The 23,918-nt window shown below is 39.5% G+C and overlaps 1 protein-coding gene across 1 annotated transcript; it reads left to right on the top strand.

Annotated features, from left to right (window-relative positions):
- Positions 1-2,154: 2,154 nt before the first annotated feature.
- sctr (secretin receptor) lies at positions 2,155-23,777 on the top strand. Its single transcript, XM_071513129.1, has 13 exons — positions 2,155-2,316; positions 2,887-2,998; positions 10,682-10,777; positions 11,732-11,832; positions 14,238-14,347; positions 15,845-15,977; positions 17,732-17,885; positions 19,905-19,965; positions 20,091-20,160; positions 20,654-20,745; positions 21,705-21,843; positions 22,078-22,119; positions 23,613-23,777. Exons 1-13 carry the CDS (start codon positions 2,260-2,262, stop codon positions 23,775-23,777), a joined length of 1,332 nt encoding a protein of 443 aa, XP_071369230.1. The 5' UTR covers positions 2,155-2,259.
- Positions 23,778-23,918: the final 141 nt, after the last annotated feature.

The following is a 23,918-nucleotide window of genomic DNA, read 5'->3' as shown; positions in this document are numbered from 1 at the left end:
GTCACTCTCACACTGGTGACACCTCTGGTCCAGTGGTTCTCAACGTGGGGTCCGGGGACCACCAGGGGTCCTTGAGGGGGTTCCAGGGGGTCCCCAGCAAATTGATGAATTGTTAAACTTCAGCATTATTTCATTTATAAGAAGTTAACACAGTTAGAGAATGTAGAAGAATGACTGTTTTGATCATATCTCTCTACCTACAATACAGATAGTCATGGAATTCTGGACAAACTCATATCTGACAATAAAATGATCTGTGGAATAAAATGATGTGGACTAAATTAAGGGTCCTTGATACGTAAAAGGTTGTGAATCATTGCTCTGGTCAGCCAGTATAACTTCTCTGAGAGTGACTCCCTCAATTTTTCCTCTCAAAAGGAAATCAATTTAGATGAGATCATGAAGGATTCTTTGAAGGAGGAAGGAGGTCTTTTAAAAGAGCCGACAGTGGGAGCAAGGGTGGAAGTAACTAATTACATTTACTCATGTTACTGTATTTGAGTAGCTTTATTGTGTACTTGGGGGTTGCTCTCCCCTGCTTGTAACATTGGTGTTGTAGGAATTCAAGCGTATTCTATTGTTGCAGTCATTGCAGTCATCAGCTAAATGGGTAAAATGTCATGTGAAGTGAAACACAGCAAGCTGATGCTGTTTTACACAGTATTGATTATCAGCAGAGAGGATCTACCAATGATTTACCTCTCTCACAATGAGAGAGTCAATAGAGCTATCATAAAATAGAAGCTAACAGAAGATAATGTGGATTAATGTAATGGGCGTGCTCTGTGAAATAATGTGCAGAATCAATCATATTTCTGCCATTTCCCCTTGTCTGGGTCTTATCTGTAGCCTTCCATTTTGTCTGCATTCATCAATGTGTCAGGCACTACTTACACACACACACACACACACACACACTGCATACACACCCTCAGAGACAAACAGACTTATCCCTCCTACCAATTGAACATCATAACCCAGGCACAGATTCTATTCCTTCTTCACTGCTGTACTGTTTGATGATGTGTAGACTATATGTTACTATACTAATCCTTTAATGAATTTTAAAAGGATACTATAGACTGATATATATTTTTGCCAATATAGGCTGTCGGGCTGATATTGTCCTTTTATTAAATATAAAATATCGGCCACTCAGTGTCGTCCACTTCTGGTATAACGGAGGTTCCTCCCTGACCACAGCTTCAGAAAAACAACCTGTAAAATCTGTCTATAGGTTATGTTTTTTGTAAATTAATTCTTGAAGACCCCATGAGTTTCCCCTGCCATTGAGCAGGTGCGGTGGAGAGTTTTAGTGTCCCATGCTGCTGCAGAGGCTTTTCCACCCTGACAAGAAGAAAACTCTGGGGGGGAAACACTGGATACTTGTAATTTCTTGGCATGAAAATGGTCAAATTTATAGCTTTCAGTGAGTTCAGTCTAAAAAATATCAGTCTGGGCTAAAACAGTCGAACCCTGATACAAATGCTACAGCAAAATTATAAGCCCATATGGGAATATTATAGAACTATTATAGGAACATGATAGTGACACCATGGGAGATACCATTAAGTCCCTATAAGAATATTATAATGATAGCATAGGAAATACACCTTAAAGTTATTATTACATACTATAGGCAAACTTTAAGTCCCTATAGGAATATTATAGGAATATTATAATGACAGCGTAGGAGATTAAAAAAAATACCAATAAAGTCACGATTAGCTCACTTTTGGACACACTAAAATAAGTCCCTATAGGAATATTACAGCATTACTGTAGTGATTTTTCGTTAGGGGCTCCAGTTGACCAATCGTGTTTCCATAACATCACCAGTGTGGCTCTGAACTGGAGGGGATGAGCCCTGGTTGCCCTTCAGGACGCATCACGCGACCCGGACTGACCTGGAAACTCAGCGATGTTGCCTCTCTCCAGCAACTTGAACTTGGTCTGTCAGACCTGTTGTGCCTGTTGCGCTTTGGATGCGGCGGTTTCATCGTGCAACATGGGAGCGACAGTGCGGCAATACAACTCCTTTCACCCGGGAGAGTCCATCTGTGATTGAAGGAAACTGCGAAGGTGGATTGGTGGAATATTTGCTTGGGAATGTTTGTGGAGAAGACGCACCACAGATCCAGACTTTTTCACCTTTCCTCTGACGGAAACTGATTCATTTCTATTCATTGTATTCCTTCGCTTACTTTCTTAAAATATATTTCTATTACTTTTTGGTGGAGTTATCAATGTTATATCTCAATGTGGATACCTGGTGAATTAGCGCTTATTGCATTTCTTCTGGAGTGCTTTTCCCATGTGAGTTCTGCCTCTCGCCTATCATGACGTTTTGCAAAAGTAGTTACACGTTGTTTTTAATTTGTTTTATTATTATCATTAATTTGTCAGACGAAGATGGTTAGTATAGATCGTACACATATTAATTTGACATGGGAAAACAGCCTACTTTAATTTCATTCAGCCCTCACGAAAAAGAACTATAGTAATCCTATGGAAGGATAGGATACTTTAGAGCAATAGTAAAAGTAGGCTACATACAAGAATATTCAATGAATATTATAGTGATACTATTGAAGATAAAAAATAAATAAAGGATACGATAAACTCACTGTTGAGTACCACAGACACACTAAAAGTCCTTGGAATCCATTGGAATATTATAGGAATATTATAGAGATATCATAGGAGATAGAAATGCCATAAAGCAGCCTATAATAGAGTCATTATAAACTCACCACTACACACTGTAAGTCCCTAGAATATATAGGAATATTAGTGATTTTTCATTTGGAAACACATATATATTTTTTCCTTTCTTTTTTGACACACTGGCATACCTTCTTCCACTTTTTCTTTTCGCGTTTGCAGGTGAGAGCTATTCCTCCTGAGTGTGACCCGAACTACATTTTACTCCAAGATGAAGTGAACTGTATGGAGCTGCTGAAGATCAACAGGAGCTCCTCCAGCTCAGGAAAACAAGGCAAGTCATGCAACAAGGCAATACTGCTGTCATGATAAGGAGGTGACAGGTTCAAAGAAGGGCAATGAAACAGCTTTAACAGACACACACTAGACTAAAGCTATAGTTTTAATCCTCTGGTGCTGGGTTCCTTTAACATGTAATGTGTTAGTAGCAGTTGAGTAAAGAGGATAAACTCCAAACTCTGACCTCCAATTGGTGATCATCATAAGAGGAAAACAACCATCAAAATAAACAAAAATCAATTTTAATATTCATTCATTGCATTTTCCCTTTAAAGACTGTATTCTCATCAGTTTGATACCACTGCCTATGATGTATATTATGAATCTAGGCCCTAAAGATTTACTACATTGGTATAAAGGGTAAAAAAAAAGAAAAAAAAGTAAACTCTAGAGCTGCAACGATTAATCGATTAGTTGTCAACCATTAAATTAATCGCCAACTATTTTGATAATCGATTAATCGGTTTGAGTCATTTTTTAAGAAAAATAAGTCAAAATTCTCTGATTCCAGCTTCTTAAATGTGAATATTTTCTGGTTTCTTTCCTCCTCTATGACAGTAAACTGAATATCTTTGGGTTGTGGACAAAACAAGACATTTGAGGACGTCATCTTGGGCTTTGGGAAACACTGATCCACATTTTTCACCATTTTCTGACATTTTATAGACCAAACAACTAATCGATTAATCGAGAAAATAATCGACAGATTAATCGACAATGAAAATAATCGTTAGTTGCAGCCCTAGTAAACTCTATTCCTGCAAATAAAAAGGTGGTTAAACTGGATTTAAGTGAGTTTACCCTCCACTGCCCCCCTGTGGTAAGGCCGTGGCGAATAACAAGGAGAGTAAACTCTGATCTCCATGGTGATCATAAGGCAAACAACCACCAATATGAACAAAAATCTATTTTATTCTCAGAAAAGCAGTAATTGATGTTTCCCCCCTTAAAGACCCCTTTGATGTAGAATAAATTTATGTTAATGTCAGACTTAACAGGTGGGTCAAGTGAGTTTAGGTGGGTTTACTCTCGGGTTAGTCATTTGGTCAGTGGTGGAAAGAGTACTAGATAGAAGTATTGTTACTTTGCTGATATTTTACTGAAGTAGAAGTAGAAGCACTGGTGTAAAAATCTACTGAAGTTGCTCATTTAAAATGGACTCCTTTAGTAAAAGTGAGTTATTTTTTTTTAGAAAAGAGAACGTTAGCTGTGATCTTTTCCATGTGGTTCTAAAAGGACGAGAGGACAGAGTTCAAACTAGATTGTTTTAATTGGAAAATTTAGAAATTACAAAATAAAGTGCACAAACAAAGTCTTCTGTTTCTTTGCTGAATGGTCAGTCAGCAAAGAAGAGAAGAGTTTGTTGTGCACTTTATTTCACAGAGAACGGTTCCACAATTTCTCAATTCACATTGGTCCAGATTTTGTGGTCCAGGAGAGCCACAAAATCTATCCTCTGTAATGGATGTGATTTAAAATGTAGCAAAGTACAATACTTCAGCAAAAATGTACTTAAGTAAAAGTAAAATTACTGACCTTAAAAAATACTCAAAAAAGTACACAATAAAGCTACTCAATTACAGTAACATATAGTAAATATAATTCGTTACTTCCACCCTAGACACTTTGCTTTACAGTACAATGTTTTAGTTTTTACCTCACAATCAATCAAATCCAAGGCTCTCTTCACCATGAGGATTAACAGAATACACCATTGCACTGCTGGTGAGCTGCTGTGTCATTTTCATCAGACAGGATGACATGAGAGGAAACACCATGTGCCTTCTCCCATTATGGGAGCAGGTAATAGCATGATCTGTAGGCTAATTCCATTTGCAGCACAGAAAAACTTAGCGTTACCGTGGTTTCCCCTCCCAGGTTGGTGCTAAAGATGAGGTGAATCGAAGAAGAATTGCATTAACTGTCTCGCCAATTGGTTGATTGATGTCTTGCGCAATGACATCACGCATTTTTAGAGTTCCACTGGGCCAAAGGGCCTCGGTTTATCTCAAGCACCAAAGTAATGAATAACAGACATTTCCTTCATGTATGATGTTCTCAACGGCAACACAAGCCAGACTGTCCTCCTTTCTGTGATACACTGCTCTGTTGTCCAGGTTCTAGACAGCAGAGCAGTTGATTTTCATTGATTAAATTGATTAAATACACCCAAAAGGCACAATAAAAATTAGGGCTGAACAATCGAAATTTTATCAAAATCGCAATATGGCCTACTGCAATTTTCAAATCGCAGGAGGCGCAATATTTGTTAAAGGTGAAATGTGTCAAAATACCATTTTAAATGAAATATTGTGGTGCTGCAGAGATGTCCTGGCCTACACATCATATTCTACAGACTTAAGAAAACATCTTTGTTTGGTACAGATCCCTGCAAAAATCACACCATAATCATTTTTATACGTTTTTCAATGAAAATGAGAATAATGATGTAAAAATGATCATTCCCTCTATTGCAAATCATATCACAATTGCAATATCAGTCAAAATAGTCGCAATTAGATATTTTTTCAAAATCGTTCAGTCCTAATAAAAATATTTAAACGCTAACTTTAAGTTTGATTTACCAAGAAATAAATCGCTGTTGTCATGTCAGAACCTCGCAATTTTGATGATTTTCATGTTTTCGCTTTAATTGAAGGATTACATGGTTTTCCAATTCTACCATATTTGGGCTGATAAAACCCTTTCATAAACTCAAAAATGCATGGTGGTAAAATATGAAGTGGCTTTTCTGAAAAGTTGACATTTTGGAGATACGACAGTGACAATATGCAAACTAAAACATTTTAGCTCCAAGGATTTCTGGCCTTGAAGAAATATTGCCATGCACATTTATTAAATATGTTTTGATTCAGCTCACCTCCCAGTGTTTTACATATGTGGAAACTTTTGATAAATAAGGCAAGCAGATTAGAAAAATACTGTGGAAGTCTTTTCAGGTAGCTTTCATTATGAGATATACAGTACTGTATTGCATAAGTGACAGGCAACAATCAATAGCATAACACATCTCATTGCGATTACATTTCATTGGTAATATGAATGAATATTCATGTGTTGATGCAAGTGTGTGTGTGTGCATGTGTGTGGTTAGATGATAGCGATAAAAAGAGAGAACTAAAGAGAAAAGAACATGAAAAAGTGAGTGAGAAAGAGAAAGAGATGTTTCCTGACACAGTAAGAAATGTTACTATACATTTTTTTTTTTACATTTTTACTATCCAGAATTACAAATGTCGGGGTCTTCATATCTGCCAATTTGATATTCTAATCTAGAGTTAAGAAAGAGCAGATTAAAACAAAGTGGTACCAGCTAAACCTGGTACCACTAAAATACACTCAGTTGCCACTTTATTTGGTACCTCCCCTCCGGACAGTGATTTGCATACTGTAGCTGTGACTCAGTATATAAAGCATGCAGACAGGGTCAAGAGGTTCAGTTCTGTTCAGCTAATTGTTAGAATGGGCAACATGCTGATTTAAGTGACTTTAAACGTGATATGATGGTTGGCACCAGACGGGCTAGTTCCAAGATCTTAGAAAACGCACTACTGTGTCTAGAGTTTACCAAGAATGGTGCGATGAACAAAACACATCCTTGAGAAAGGTCAGAGGAGAATGGCAAGACTCACTCAAGCTGACGGGCCACAAGTATGTACATAACATCTCAATACACCAGTGGTGTACTTTCAGAACACAACTCCTCAAACCGTGGCCTGCAGAAGACCATGTTGGGTTTCACTCCTGTCAGCTAAAAACAAGAAATGAAGCTGCAATGAAAACTGAACAGTGGAAAAATGTTGGCTGGTGCAACAAATCCCAGTTTCTGTTATGACATGCTGATAACAGGGTCAGAATTTCACATAAACAGCATAAATCCATGGCTGGTGCCAATGGTGCAGGCTGGGGTTAGCGGTGTAACGGTGAACGTCCACTAGGGTGGGAATCCGAGAGCAAGCGTAGACATGTCGCGGAGGATTGTGGGAAGGTGATAATAGAAGATTTGTACGCGTAGCGGCAAAGTGGAGGTGTTGAAAGTAGAGCTCAAGTCAACTTTATGCAAATTTCAGGCGTCTGGAGCAAGCATTGACAAATGGAGTGCCAGGTGTGCGTGTGATTTACGTCTGCTCATAAAACATCCCCGTCCAACTTCTGCCTGTTTCACCGCAGAAAAAAAAATCATTATGGAGGAGAAACTGATGCTCGCCGCCTCTAGTTTTCACAGAATCTCTTTTTGAGCACAGGACAAATTAAAACGTGCAGCAACATGGAAGAAAGTCTCTGAAATTGTGGGAGTGGATGGTGGGTGAACACTGGAGAGAACGTAGTTAACGTTGCCACAATTCTTGTGATGCTGGCCAATGTCACATCAATCTAGCTAACCGCAGATTTGTTTACACCTATTCCACACCCATGAAGCGCCCAAAATTTGTGACCGTAGCATTTTCAAGCGTCGGGAGTTGTCAGTGGACATTCACCGTAGAGGTCTTCACGGGTCTACCGTACGGGTTCGGGTCCACGTTTTATTATGGTCAATCGGGTCCGGGTCCGGGTCGGGTCTCGTTCTATTACCGCGGGTCCCGGGTCTGTTTATCATTATGTGTAATACCCGAGTGGATCCGGGAAGACCCGTGACATACGTGATATTATGACCAATTTATCACCGCAGGAACGCAAAACTGACCAATAGAAACAATGTACTGCAACTATTGTTTTAATCATCCATTTAACATGCAATTTAATTTCCTTGTCACTTAGCCTATTGTAGGCTACGTAGCTGCTAGATTCCATTATGGAGTCTCACTGTCATCTACTGGACAAACTATAGAACGGCACAACTTGGTAAGTCTTTCTGTTATTTTGATCTCCTTTTATTAGGCTACCATACGTTGTATCCGACATGATAAACATTTTTAGCAGTAGAACGACATTTTTAGTAGCAATTTTAATTACCGGGTTTGTCAGGTCCATAAATTTCTCTCCTCTCGGACATGCACTGGGTTGGGTCTGTAATATCTCGGGCAAAAACGGGTCGGTATATATATATAATAAATATATAATAATATATAATATATATATATTTAAAAATGATCGGGTCCAATCGGATCTCGGAACGAATTTCCCGGGTCCATTAGAGTTCGGATTTAGGACCCGTGAAGACCTCTAATTCACCGTAATGGATGTGAATGTTTTCTTGGCACTTATTAGGTACCAACTGAGCATCGTTTGAACGCTGCAGCATACCTACACATTGTTACTGACCAGGTGCATCCCTTCATGGCCTCCATCTACCCTTATTTAAATGGATACTTCTAGCAGGATAATGGCCATCATCTCAAGATGGTTCCAAGAACATGATAGTGACTCCAGTGGCCTGCAGAATCCCCAAATCTAAACCTGATAGAGCAGCGCTGGGATGAGGTGGATCGAGATGTTCGCAGCATGAAAACCTGCAGAAATTCTATTGAATGCTATTGAGCCAGCATGGACCAGATCCGTGTGTAACGTTTCTAGCATCCATGCCTCGAACAATTTATTCTGTTTTGAAGGCAATCTCTCTTACAAGACAGGATCTGAAGCAATTATCCATTGTGTTATTTCCAGGCACCTAGGCAGAAACCTTGCTTAGATGCTAGAGGAAAGGAGGGTGGGTGAATCATTGGGGTTTTCAAGCTGACACTTCCCATCATGGATGTTTCATTGAATTAGACCCACGACTCATCTAGAAAGCTCAACAGTAAATTGTGGCATCCCATCTCATCCCCCCAAGACCCTTACGCAACACCGATCAGATCAGTCCTCATCTGTACAACACCTACTCTACCCTGACATTGCACCGTTACTTAGGCTTACACCTCATCCACAACATCACACTCAATAATTTTCCCACCTCACCATCCATCTCGACAACAATAAGCTTAAAGGAGGGCTGACCCTTCTGGCTTGAGTCTAAGTGTATTCACAGCTGGAACCATGTATCAGAAACTACCTGACTATTACTATTACAACACCTTGACACAGGGAGTAATACACTGTAAAAACAGATGGACGTAGTGAGAGTGTCGTGACCCATGAAGGGCTGTTTTGAAGCCTGGAGATTGGGTTTACGGTTGCCGCCATGTTGACATTTTTTGGAGCCAGAGCAGCCAAAGCGAGGCTAAGGGTGGAGTTCAGATTGTTGTGCTGCAGCACCGCCTGCTATTGGGCCATAATCAGCGACCTGTCGATCACTGGACAGGAGACCTGTCAATCACTAGGAAAAAAACCCTGTGTTATATCTGTTATATCCCGTTAATGAAACAGTTATTTTGACAATTGCCATAAGGACACACACTAAAAGAAGTGAAATTAGCTACTGAGACCGTAACATCTTGACGAAAAAACTTATTGACTTTGTATTTTGAGTGAGAAGTTGGGTTGTGGTCCCATTGACTTGCATGCAGTTGGGCGGTGTGAAGTCTTTTTGGAGCCGGCCTCTAGTGGACATTAGAGGAACTGCCGCTGCAGCCACTTCAGTATTGGCTTCAGAATTCACACGTGGTTTTGACCGCTTGGAGAAAACTCAACCACTGGTTTACGCAGATTGAAGAAGGATGGTTTTACTGTAATGTTACTTTTGGGGTTTGAAACACCTGAGCTTCCTGTATCAGTGGATTATGCTCACATCATCAGAAGGTTTTGGCTGAAAAGCAGTTATCAGCCTTTAATTTATTTACATAATGGGATTTGGGGGATAATAACTAGAATTTAAGTAAAACTGAGGGAAGGTGCTTTACCTCCTAGCCACCCACCCGGTCAAATATGAACAAGCTGATGAGAGATATGGACAATTCTGCTAAAACAGAGCTTATAGTGCACATTTGGCCACATTGCTCTGCTTTTTTTTTTTTGTTTATTCTATTTTTATTTTCAGTCGATTTTTCACTCTGACTTAGGGTATGCAAGTCTATCCAAAACAATTTGGCAAGAGGTTAGAGAAGACTTTGGAGAGACGTGTAGTGGGTCTGAGGCCAGAGGTTTCAGGTTGTTGTAGATTGGTAAGAAGGAGTTATTCAGCCATAAATGGACACATCACAGCATCATTTATAAAAAACTTTTTTAAGTTGATGGAGGGGAGACCCAAAAGCATCACACAGAGGAATCTGAATCTTGTCTCTTATTTTGGCTGACTTGTGTTGGTCCAGCTGGAATGAACTCATTTAGACAGCCTATTAATAATGTCTCTGTCTTAGTCTAGTGTCTTTACTCAGATTTCAATCTGCAGTAGTAAAAAATTGGAGGGCTAGGAATAGAATACAATTTAATGTAATTTCATTACAATGGCAGTGAATCAGAGATCTGTAATTTTCCAAGACAGGAGGATGATATAAGGGGGAATGAAGTGCAAAGACACCCGAGTTTCACCAGAACTGTTCAATGAATCTCTCTTTTTAGCTACAGAATTTAGGGAGTGTGTGAGGAAACAGTTTGAAACATCACTTGCTTATTAAATATGAACAAAAGATAGAGCTTAAAATCAGATGTGCTGATGTTATACTGAACTTATACTGAAACTGAATGTTTGAATCCAGTATTCCTCAGGCTAAATTTGTCCCATCTCAAGGTGTAATTAATCTTGTTTTGTCTCTTCTTGTGGCCGTTACTGCTTGTCAAACAGAGTGTTGGGGCTTCTGGGACCATCTGAACTGCTGGCCCCATGCTGTGGCTGGAGAGGTCATGTCTCAGCCGTGTCCCAGGTTCCTACACACTGCAGGTTAGTTGCGGGGGGGGAGGACTTGTGTTTTTGAAGCCAAGTATCAAGGGAGTGGGAGAATATTGCAGTAGTGGCCAGACCAAACACACATCAAAGGACAAGTACACCAAGTTTTTAGAAGATTGGCCTGTTGGTTAACTTAACTGTCAAATGGTGAGAACACAGAACCCAAAATTACTTATGGGTCCCCAAATAGCCTATCATTCGGTCCAGGCTAACACTGTAGCATATACTATGTTGAGTGATAGTGGTCTACTAGCATTATCTCAAAAATAATATGCACCTAAATCTGGCAGTTTTGTGTAGGAGATTGCTAAAATTGACATAAATTAACATACGGTTTTGAAATCCCAGTTTTTAACTACCTATTTCCATTGGAAGTGTTTGCAGTGGCCGATGGGAGATTGTGTACAGCTAAAAATCACTGTGCAGCGGATGAATATGTAGTTGATCACCTGAAATAGCTCCAAAAATAAACGTGGCTACATCAACTATGTTGAGTTAATATTTCATTAAAATTGATCTACAGGCCTTATACTAACAACTTTTTATTACTAACAGGTCAGTCAATCCTAGTCACCTACTATCACTCAACATAGTGTACGCTAAATTGTTAGCATGGAGCACTGGGAATTGATCTACCAAGAACACGTGGATGATTTGGATGCCTTTGTTCTCTCCAACTGATAGACAGACCAATCTCCCAAAAACTTGGTGTATTCCTGTAATGCAAATATGATGCTGGTACTAAATTAGTGAGTTAATCCCTGCCATTGCAATTTTTTAAATTTGGCTATAATAAAATAACCAGTAATGCAGATTTGATCCTGATGAAATTCACCTTTGATCCTGATCAAATCTATAGGTTATGTATATACTATATCCTGATGAGATGTGACTTCTAGGTGAGTAATAGTCTGGTCACTGAGGAATCTGTCCTGCCTCCCTCTGTAGGCAGAGTGTTCAGGAACTGTACAGAGGGCGGCTGGACTGAGCCCTACCCTCCACACGAGATAGCATGCGAGTATGGCTTCAATGAAAGTGTCCCTCTAGAGGTAAGCTTCTTCTTCTTCTTCTTCTACTATCTGGGCTAATGATGCTTTGGGCAGATTGCAGTTTTAATTAAACAAACATTTCTCAAAGTCAGAGCTGCTCTGGAGGCAGAAATAATCTCATTGGTTGAGTTAAACATCAGTGGGCGGAGCCAAAGAACCACAGTTTTTCAGAGCGCAAGTTAGCTAACTGGCAAACTTGAATGGCAAAGAACTCTAGTCAAAATACAAACAGAAAATGTTAATGACAATGACTTTTTCATTCATTCATAACCATGGCATTCATGATGTTGGAAGTTCAGCAGCTAGCTAACTAGGTTACCTAGACAGCTATAGGCTAGTATGGCTAGTTTGAACTTGGAAGGTCAGCTAGGCTAACTAGCTAACCTAGATAACTGAGAAGATTTCATTTTTACAGTTAGTAGCAAGAGAGCTAGGCTTCATTATTAGCTTCCTCTATTACCTCTTGCCTTTTTCACTGGGTTTTGGTTTAATGTAACTTAGCTAGGAAAACTTCTTCTTTGGCTCCGCCCACTGAGGTTTAACTCAACCAATGAGATTGTTTCTGACTCCAAAAAATGTTTGTATAGTTAACACTCCAACCTGCATAGTGAAATAGGTATATATGTAGTGCTTTATAGTGCAAATTATATTTCCACTGTTATGATTGCTAAAATTCAATTTTAAGACATGGCATAATAATAGAAGAGTTCAATAGATTTCAAACAATTTTCACCTATAGTTTACCCTGTCTGTATGGTAAATTTGGGCTGCTACATCAGCTCAAGTGTTTAAGCTGGAGACAGTGAGTTATTTGAGTGTAAGCCTGCTGAGATCTGTGGACATTTAGACAAGAGTAATGATTTTTTGATGAGAAACAGTGTGATATCCTGTGAGCAGTGAATCACTCAATCAGTCTGCGACTCCTTGCTGTGTTGTGACGTATTATCCTTTGACAGCCTTATCATTCCTCTGTTGCTTACGTTTTTTTTTTTTTTGCAAATGGCAATTACTCTTAACACTGATTTTTTTTAAATTTCTAATTCATTTCTGGATAGTAGATTTCAGGGTCAAATCGTTAATAATAATTACTTTATTCAGTTCGTTTTAACCCACTTGGAATACCAGATGGTGGCATTTATCACATCAGCACAATTCAGATAGTGTCAGCTAAGTGTCAGAAAAATATACAAAACTGACTTTTAAACACCAACCATATTTGCAGATACTGTTTGACCCATGTCACACTGAGGAGACAAATGCGTTATCATGAGTCAAATTCAACCCCATGTCTTGGTGTGGTATCCCGTCTAAATCCCTAGATCTCCCAGTCAGTGGTGTTCATGCCATCATTCAACTAAAAGTGTTGAACAGTTCTGCAGCTTATGTCTCCACTTAACCATCGCCTGGTGTGAATAATATTACATTTATGTAAACTGTGGAGACAAGTTGACTGCAGTCAAGCACTATCTAGGACCATTCAAATCCCACTTTGTGTTTGGATTGGGGAGAAGTGGAATAAAAGTGTAAATCATCGTGTGTGTGTGTGTGTTCTGGTTTTTCTCAGTGTGTCTTCCCAGCCCTGCTGAGTGCAGTCTTCCTGTTGGGAGGACAGCAGTGCTTAGCCAATGAGATTTAGGAGATAGTTTCTACACAACCCAGTCACTCTCTGACTCTCTCTATCTCCGTTTGTCTCTGTCTTTCTCTCTCGCTGTCTCTGTCTCCCTCAGAGGATACACACAAAATACACATGTAGGGCTTTCAGGTGATGTAAGATAACACACACTCGAGGTGTGTGTTACATCACCACAGCTCTGGGGCAACAGTGGCTGTGAGCAGCTGATTGTGTTTCTAATATGGATGGAGAGTCGACTCCACAAGAATCGATTCTTGATTCCATCACGTCGATTCTAAGAATCGATTCTATGAATAAACAGAATTGGAGTCGACTCCTGTTGCAATCTCGACTCAATTTAATGTCTCAGTAAATTATTGCATCGGAGCTACGAGTGTGCGGCTACTTTCACTATTTTTATGCTCGTTTTTGCTGGCCGGCACCTCATCACTACAGGTGTGCGTTTCACCTACTTTGACTCTGCAATCTCGACTCCAAACTCTGGAATCGAAGAAACTGTTAAATTTAAACAAATTTGTAATTAATTCATTCTGATTTAGACCTATCTATACTAATCTGTGTTCGATTTCCTCGGTCTGATCCATTTCACAACAAGTGGGGAGTGGGGAGGGAGAAATTCAAGTTCACTCATTCACTCATTGGTTGAATTCCAACCGGTGTAAAACCTAAATTTTTGTGTTGATTTTCATTCGGAATGGATCTAGAATCGATTTCATTACAAGGAGTCAGAGTCACCTAATAAATACATTGATGTATTTGTACGTTTCCCCAGGCGCTCAGGTCCCAGAGGTACTTCCTGTATGCGAGGGTCATGTACTCAGCGGGGTACGCTCTCTCTCTCGCATCCCTCACCATCGCTGTCACCATTCTGTGTGTCTTCAGGTCAGTGATGGACAAATAGATTGATATTTTCTCTCACTTTTCACATAGAATCAATGAAGACCTAATCTGTATTTGCTGTATGACACCATAAACCTTTTTTGATATAGTGATTTATTTGATTGAAGACTTTGTTTTGTTTATTACAGTTGTTTAGTTTATAAACATTTACAGTTTATTACAAGGACTGACAGTCATAGGCGGATTATGAGACAACACACACACACACACACACACACACACACACACACACACACACACACACAAGTATACGCAGAGCCAATTGCACAATATCACATGAATCTCAACTCAACATGGATTTACAGCTCAGAATTTACACACTCATAATATAATTTTGGAATCCGTGTAAGTCACCTCTAACAACTGAATGCAAGTCATGTTGCAAATTAAACAGCAGGTAGACCTCTGATGGCTAAACAAATCATGAAATAGTCTTACCTAACACACCCGTTTATCTAGTGAGAATGGAAATGAAAGTGGAAGCCTATAAGCTTATCTTTTTTGAAAGATGATGATAACATATGTAGGATACTAGGCTATTAAAGTTTTTTTAAATACAAGAGTGATATAAACATAAAAAAAACTATTGTATGCTCTCATTGCGTATATAATATTGCTATGCCTATTATCTTTTTTTTGTTATTGCACTTATAGGAGAGAAAACGAAATAAACAATTAGAAAGGAATTACAAGGTGCAAAAGCATATTATTCTATGCCTAAAAAACATATTTTAAAGTGCAAAATGCCTCTGATTGCCTGCAATGCCCCAAACTCTACTGTGTGGCCACACAGTAGTTGCATGGTATATGAGTCAGTGGGCCCTATTCTGACAGATCAGGAGTGGAAAACAACATTTTGGGGTCTTCGAAAACCTTGATTTTACATTACAAGGCCTTTGGACAATTATTCAGTGCTTCAAAACAAATGGTTTGCTTATTATAGGGGGAATTTTGGGGTGTTTGGTGTTGGCTTTGGTGTTGATATAAATGACTAAGCCTTTTGACTGACTTAAATGTAAAGTTAGTGACAGCATCATCATCTATCAGGCTCTGTCCTAGGGGCCCCCCTGAACTCTTGGGCCCCTGGGCCTGTGCCCGGTTGGCCCGTTCAGTAATCCATCCATGCTGACAGTGCGTGCCAACCAAACATGCATTTTTCAGCTGTAGAAGGTTTGTTTACACTTAAAATGTTGGCTGGCGTTTTGAGTTATGGTGGGTTGAGAAAGCTTCCAAAAAGCTCATACTCAAACTCTCAAACTCTTCAAGAAGATATGTGAATATATCCAAACAAATCCATATTGGATTTTTAACAAACGAGGGAGCATTTCCAAATATATGCAAACAAGAAGTTTGCTATCTTCGGCTCCTGGTAGTGATGCTCCAAAACTGTTTGCATTTCACCTTCCAACTTCTGACACCAATGTTGAACTCAACAATTACAGATGTCTCATTGTTTTTCTTCATGTCCTCTTCCCCCAGGAGACTCCACTGCACGCGTAACTTCGTCCACATACAGCTCTTCCTCTCCTTCATCCTCAGAGCAGCGCTCATCTTCATCAGGGACTCTGTTCTTTTCTCGTCCGAGGACCATTTTCACTGTGGCGTCTACCCGGTGCTTACAGCCGTCATCCTGTCCAAGCGGTGTTGTTGTTCATCAAGTAGCCTCATGCTTAAAGGAATAGTTTACCCAAAAATTAAAATTCAGTCATTATCTACTCACCCCAATGCCGATGGAAAGTCGGGTGAAGTTTCTTAGTCCACAAAACCTCCTGGAGTCCTGGAGCTTCACAGCAAAACAGCGTTGCAGCATTCTCCTAAAGGATCGAAGTTGCTGGGGACTTGTCTTAAAACGTAAAAAAACAACCCCAAAAAAACCATAAAATGGCTCCATACAGCGCGCACCTCGTCTGAAGTGCATGAGCTCAAAGGCGAGTACGTGCGCCGCTAGACGAGATCAACGAGAACTCGCGATCTGTCCATACCTCCATGTTTATACTGCTACCCAGAAGCTAGCGTCACACACAACAGAGAGAGCTCTGCTGAAGTTGCAGCAACAAGTGTATCTGTCGGATCTAACATTACATTTTTGGTCTTTGATCTGTTACCTAACCGTTGTAGCTTCTTTCAATAGCGCCGATATGTAAAACAACATATCTTTCTGTTTCTGCGCAACTGTGATCAAGGGTCACAAAATGCTAACTGGCTAACCAAGGCTAACGCTAATTCCTGTACTGTTATTTCAGGCCAGTTTAGACCAAAGATTCGCGACTAGACAAGTTGAAACTTGCAACTACTTGCAATGTGCCGGATCGGCAATGTTCTGAAACCTGCCAGTTTACACTAATGCATCGCATATACTCGCCTTTGAGCTCGTGCACCCACTTCAGACGAGGTGTGCGCTAACATGAACGCGGCTTTGAGCTCAGCGGCTACAGTGAAGATTTTGGCTAAAAAAAGGGTGTAAATGACGTCTTTTCAAGTCAACTTGGGATCTCGGGGCTTCCGGAGACTTAGATTACGCCGGACGAGCTGTATGGAGCCATTTTATGGGGGTTTTTTCGGCTGTTTCAGTTCTTTAGGAGAATGCTGCAACGCTGTTTTGCTGTGAAGCTCCAGGACTGTTAAGAAACTTCACCCGACTTTCCATCGGCATGGGGGTGAGTAGATAATGACTGAATTTTCATTTTTGGGTGAACTATTCCTTTAAGAAACAAGAGATGGAGCATTGAGTGCTGTTCTGACTCAAAGGAGGCTTGTCAGTTAGTTCCTAAGGGAAGGGTTGTATTTTCAGCCTGAGAGCCAAATTTGATCACTTTAGTCCAATGCCTGTATACTTTCATTACTTTAACACTTACATTGGCAAGGTTTTCAATCAAACTAAATAAAAAACTCAATAGGGCAGGGGTGTTCAACACTACAGCCGCTGATTGCTGACCGTAGTGAACATAGCTTTACTGACACATTAGAACAGTGGTTCTCAACGTGGGGTCCGGGGGCCACCAGGGTCCTTGAGGGGGTTCCAGGGGGTCCCCAGCAAATTGATGAATTGTTAAACATCACCATTATTTCATTTACAAGAACTTAACACAGTTAGTGAATGTAGAAGAATGACTATTTTGACCATAGTTTCTCTGTTATCTCTCTACCTACAATACAGATAGTCATGGAATTCTGGACAAAATCATAGCTAACAAAAAAAATATTTTCAGATTTGGGTTCAAGAGACAAAATCTCATCAAATGGGGGTCCATGGCCCTAATGTGGACTAAATTAGGGAGTCCTTGATATGAAAAAGGTTGACAATCACTGCATTAGAAACAGACTTATCTGTTAACCTGCTTCTCTGTCCTCTGCTGCCCTCTGCAGGTGAGTTGTAAACTTGCAACAGCGCTCACCAACTACTGCATCATGGCCAACTACAGCTGGCTGCTGGCAGAGGGCCACTACCTGTACAGCCTGGTCACCGTCTCTCTGTTCTCCCACAGGAGGCACTTGTGGTGGTACATCATCCTGGGCTGGGGTAGGACTGCTGGACCGGACCTCGCTCTCGCTGCTCATTTTTGCACCACAAGAGCTCTGGAAGTTGTGTTAGCTCCCCTGCCTGTTTCTCTATTTTTCATTCTTCTTTTAATCTTCCTGCTCTCTTTGTCTGTCTCTTTTCTTTCTCACTCCCTGCTGTCCAGTCAGTCCCTCTCTTGCTGTAATGGCTTGGCTAAGTGTTACACAGCTATGCCACTTGCAGTATAGTAACAATAGTAGTAGTAGTAGTAGTATTTACCTTACTGATCCAACAGTGGAAATTTCTTTAACATTGCGAAAACCACCTCAAACATTTGTCTAACACCGCAAAATGCCTTTGATTTAATTCTTCTTAACGCACAAAACACAGTTGAACAATGTGCAGACAATGTTTGTTCTTTCGTCTATTTTTAGGGGCCGGGCAGCTCTGCTGCCGGACCCTCTTGTATTTGCCAGTGTTCTTCTTCTTCTTCTTCTTCTTCTTCTTCTTCTTCTTCTTCTCCTTCTTCTTCTTCTTCTTCTTCTTCTGAGGAAATCTAACTTCCCATGCATGAAAATAAACCAAACTTTGCACATAGTCCCATGCCAAACTTCCTCAACTGAAATTGGGAGCCAATAGTCCTGATGGTGGTGCTACAGCAACCATTTAAAGTTCTAAACTTTGAAAATTCATTAAAAATCAGCCGTATGTGCTACGGCTTTGCAACTTCAACCTCAGTGTAGGCCCGAGTGTGAAGCTTGGGCTGAAACTTTTGTAAACATCAACCTAGTGCAAATTATGAAGTCCATCACTCTGTTTTTCTCAAAAACTGTAAAACTAATTAAACCTATCTCCTCCCACATTTTTTGCTCAATTGACACCAAACTTGCTACACTGCATCTTCAGACTGTCCTCCACAAACGATTTAGCCAGATTTTTGAATGATCAAAAATTGAGCCCACAGTGCATCAAAATGTTTTACTGTAAACAGTACTGTAAACAGCTACTGCAAATTCTCGCTAAATAAATCTCCAATGTTCATGAAAATAAATGACAAAATTTTCCAGTCATGGTAGATGAAGTGTGTAAAATTTCAGAATTTTATCTCAAAAACTGAATTTTTGACAGTATTTTGAATTCTGCCCTCATGTAAACTATTGCAGTCAATGGAAATAGAGCATCTTTAAACATCAGTTTTTGGCTTATGGAGCAATCAATCTTTGTAAAAAATAAATTACAGACATCTCTATGTTGTCTAGATGAAGTATGCAAATTCTCAGAACTTTTGTATTGATAACTGAATATTACTACTACTACTAGTTTGAAATCTGCCTTTACATGCATGGACAGCTGTTATCCTGCACCCTGGTGGTTGGTTAAGTCATAGTGTGAAGCCTCCTCTAATTTTCCCACTTCTCAGGTAGCTCAACACCATCAAGACTTGCCATTGGTGGTAAAGGTTGTGAGTTCGAGCCCCTGGTGCTGCAGAATGAACATGCTTATGTCTACTCAGGCATTGTGCTGTGTGGGTTAAAGACTCATGATTTCAAATATGTTCTAATGATAACTATGGTCCAGGCAGTTCTGCTGATGGACCCTCATGTATTTCTCATTTGTCTTTCTCCTCTTCTTCCTCTTCCTCCTCCTCCTTCTTCTTCTTCCTCTACCTCCACAAAATGCCCGGCCCGACTCACCGCTGCGCAGCAGCTATAATCTTTCTTTCGTCTTTTTTAATTTCACCTTTGGTCGATTGTGATATTTAAATTTTTCTTTTGTCCACTCTCTCTGTGGACTGTTCTAGAATAAATATAAGCGTTGTAAAGAAAGGTACTGCACTGAAATAGTGAAGTGCAATGTAAGCAAATGTTCAGTTTCATGTCTTGATTTAATGTTTTGTGTGTGGACCCCGGGAAGAGTAGCTGTTGCATCATGAACAGCTAATGGGGATCCTAAAATTAAAATTAAAACTCCATTATATTTAGCCTAGTCTCATCTCATCACACTACGGAACAAATGCTCAGTGCTTCTCTTTCCTCTCAGGTTCTCCAATGGTTCTTATAATAGGCTGGAGCTGGGCCAGGTACCTTCACGAGGATGAAGGGTAGGATCAATGCATATTCACCTGTACAGCATGTATGATTAATGTGGGTTGTGGGAATACACTGACGAGTACGGCCTGCTTACTTTGCTTTACTGTGTGTGTGTGTGTGTGTGTTTAATTTGAAGATGCTGGGAGACGAGAAGGCATGAGTGGATCTGGTGGATTCTCAGAGTTCCTGTCCTGCTCTTTATTATAGTCAGTACCACTTTAACCTTTGACCTCCTAATCATACGACAAAAATCAGGCGCTTAGGTTCGCAGAATCAGCGTAATCCTTTAAGCCACTTCTTAAAACTGAAATCTGAATAGACTTGCTTTTATGTGACTTTACTTTTAGTTTTTTGCTGTTGCTTTATGAGCTTTATTTACCCTTTTTTTTTTTATATCCTGTGCCCTTTTATCCTGCGGCGCTTTTGTTTTAATCTCCTTTACTGAAAATGTTTTTATTGACTGTTAAGCACTTTGTAAACTGTGTCTTTGGAAAGTGCTATAAAAAATTACGTTCATTATTATTATTTTTTATTATCATTTTAGTTCAGTTTAGATTGTCAGTGAGAACACAAGAAATCACAGAATGCAAAAAAGCTGTATAGTAATATATCAAGGCAGCAAGTCATACAGCAAGAGATGATGAAGAGATTGTATTGATACGTTTGAAATACCCTCTGTCTTATCGATGTGTTTTACAGGTGAATTTGTCATTTTTTCTAAAAATTATAAGTATACTGGTGGCCAAGCTGAGGACACAAGACATGCCTGGCAATGAGTTTAACCTCTACAGGTCAGTAATCTGCCAAGCTATTTTGTTTGTAAAAGTCTTTCATGCTGTGGTCATTCAGGCAGAATATTATTGATCCCAAACGAGAGCTATTGATAATTAAGGCTGGGTATTGGCAAGGACCTCACGATACGCTACGTATCACGATACATGGGTCACGATGCGATTGTATCACGTTACATTGCGATACGATACATATTGCGATACATTGCAATACTCTACATAATTTACAGAAAATTTTAAAATAAAATACAACTTGCTGTGTACCACCTGGGTAGTCTAATATGTACATCACATTATATTGATAACTCAGCGGACAAATTGAATCAAAACTATTTAATTCAAAGGGATTTGAGGGAAATTTAAGGACATTTTAAATCCGTTTAAAACATGAATAATTTTTTTTTATGTATCGATATGAGGGGCTGGAAAATCGATACAGTATCATGGAAAAAAATATTGCAATACTTAGCTGTATCGATTTTTTTGCACAGCCCTATTGATAATGCTATTTCTGTGTAAAGCTACACGATAAGACAAGCAATTTGTGACCTTGGTTCTATCTGACCTTTTTGTCAAAACTGAGTGTCTATGAGTATATGTCTATGAGTATGAGTATGAGTATGAGGAGTATGTGTCTATGAGTATATGTACATATGTATATGAGTGCCTGTTGACATATGTGTGGTGTCATTTTTTGAAAATAATGATTTTTGAGTCTGTCATTTCTTAAACAAAAGGACCCGTCTCCATTTAACTCAATGGATGCTGAAAACTTTGAAGCTCAATATCTCAGAACTATCCTGAAGGCAGATAGAACCTTATAATTCTAAGCTCACGAATTTCACAAAGTAGCTACACAAAAACCTTTCTTAAGTCACTTGTACTGCAGATTTTCTTGATCACACAGCACTTATTTAACATGTTTTTGTGTGTTTTTATGGTTCTTTTTTTAACACCAGGAAGCTTGCCAAGTCATCGTTTCTCCTGGTGTCGCTCTTCGGTTTACACTACATCCTCTTTGCCTTCCTTCCACATGAAGCCGATGACAAGTCCTATGAAATATGGAACTTAATTGAGCTGGCTTTTGCCTCCACTCAGGTACAGTATAGTGCTTTCAGAAATCAATTCATACTTCATTTCTATGCTGTGGTTGGTTGTCTTATATAGCTGGATGGTGGCAGTAGGCCTGTCGCTTGTTACTAGAAAGTCCCTGGTTGTTGCTGTGATTACACTCAAGCATTGTAACTGTGTGAGTTTGAAGCTGGAAGTTGGTAAAAAATGAACATGCACGCTCAGCAAAATTTCCCAACAATTCTGTATTTGCTGTTCCAGGGGTTCGTTGTAGCAGTTTTGTACTGTTTTCTAAATGGAGAGGTAAGGCCTTATTCTTCATAGTTCCCAGAATGAAAATATGTGCTTATCTATCCCTTTGTTTGAAAGCTCCAGCTGCCTTTGCATGTATTTGAAAAACAGTTTGAAGTTAAACACCATTAAATCATCAGAAAATACACACGTCCTATCAGCCTAAATCACATACCGGCTCTGCAATAGAGAAGAGCATCCCACCTCCCCTAATTGTGACTTTGTCCACATTGCCCAATATGGCAATATTCAATTCTGGTGTCGGATATGGACACTGGTGGGAAATCGGCTCCACCCAGAAGAAGTTATGAATTTAAACTTATGAGGAATTTAAACTTATGAGTGAAATACAAGTGTCTCCCAGGCGGTGATCAGATGGGAGGCTTTGTTCTCCTGCTCGAATGCAAAGTGCAGCTATGAGCGTCACTAGTGACAGAAAGAGCAAGAGCTCAAAGGGCGTGTAACAATGGATTATGTAATAACTCGACAAAATGTAATAAATTTTCACTTCATTATGTAATATCACCCGCATTTTGTAATAATCTGCCGCATTTTGTAATACACAGCCTGAATGCAATATGTAATAAATTTCCCCGCATTTTATAAAAAATTATTACATATTGCAGTTGTTATTACAAAATACGGGAGTTGCACTTTTTTTTTTATGAAAATGTAATAATATGGTGCATTATGTAATAACCAACCAAAATGGATGTCTTCATTCATAAAAATCGTTATAACATTATAACAACAATGTTTATTGTATGCATTCTAGCATGAATCATACTGACTCAAAATTCATTTTAAAAAGATACTATTAGTTCAGTAGATTAGTATCTTTCATTGGTCAAAACTACATGAAGTGTCACTGTATTCCTTAGCTTAATAGAAATAGAAATAATAGAATTAATAGAAACTGTACTTGAGGGTTCATAGAGACAGAAACTGCACAACACTGAGTGTTATACTGACACAAACATCTAAGTACTGGTACACACAAATGTCAGGAGACACACACACACACACACACACACACACCGCAATATGTAATAATTTTTTTTACAAAATGCGGGGAAATTTATTACATATTGCGTTCAAGCTGTGTATTACAAAATGCAGCAGATTATTACAAAAAGCAGCAGATTATTACAAAATGCGGGTGTTATTACATAATGAAGTGAAAATGTATTACATTTTGTTGTGTTATTACATAATGTTACAGGGCACAAAGAGCGTTACATCATTTTCCTTGCTATGCAACACAAAGTTTGACAACAACTTGCAAGCTAGAGCATAATCAGTGTTACCAACATGACCTGAAGTGACAAAGGGGAGAATGTAAAAATGGACAAGGGAAAATTAGCAATTGCTTTGCTTGCTCTTACAGAAGAGGAGCCCATTCTAACTTTTTGGAAGCCCCAGCATTCTTATACACTTTTCAATTTAGATAATAAATAATTAAATTCTAAATAATGAAACCAAACCTCTTCCCTCCGGTGGTGCAGGTGCAGAATGAGATCCAGAGGAGGTGGCGGAGGTGGAGGCTGAAGCAGCGTCTGCAGGTGGAGCCCAGGAGACTGCAGGGCTCCATGAGCCAGAGTGGGGGGGGTGCCACCAACGTCTCTCTGCTCAACAAAAGACCCGCCACAAGCCAGTCCGGTCTGGTGTAGCCCGGAAACAGGGCTGTAATCGAGACCACTTAAAGGATAAGGCCTGTGTTTTTTAATGCATTGCTTACCGTCAACAAATCCTATGAAAATAACAAAATCAACAATGCGTTTGCTCTACTCCCGTTACTTTCTGACTTCCCA

Source organism: Centroberyx affinis, unplaced genomic scaffold, assembly GCF_046629955.1.
Source record: "Centroberyx affinis isolate AG114_WGS23_722 - 3 ecotype Tasmania unplaced genomic scaffold, CSIRO-AGI_Caff_v1 ptg006788l_1, whole genome shotgun sequence".
NCBI lineage: Eukaryota > Metazoa > Chordata > Actinopteri > Beryciformes > Berycidae > Centroberyx > Centroberyx affinis.
Note: the sequence above shows the minus strand (reverse complement) of the source record. Positions and strands in the feature narration are given on the sequence as shown.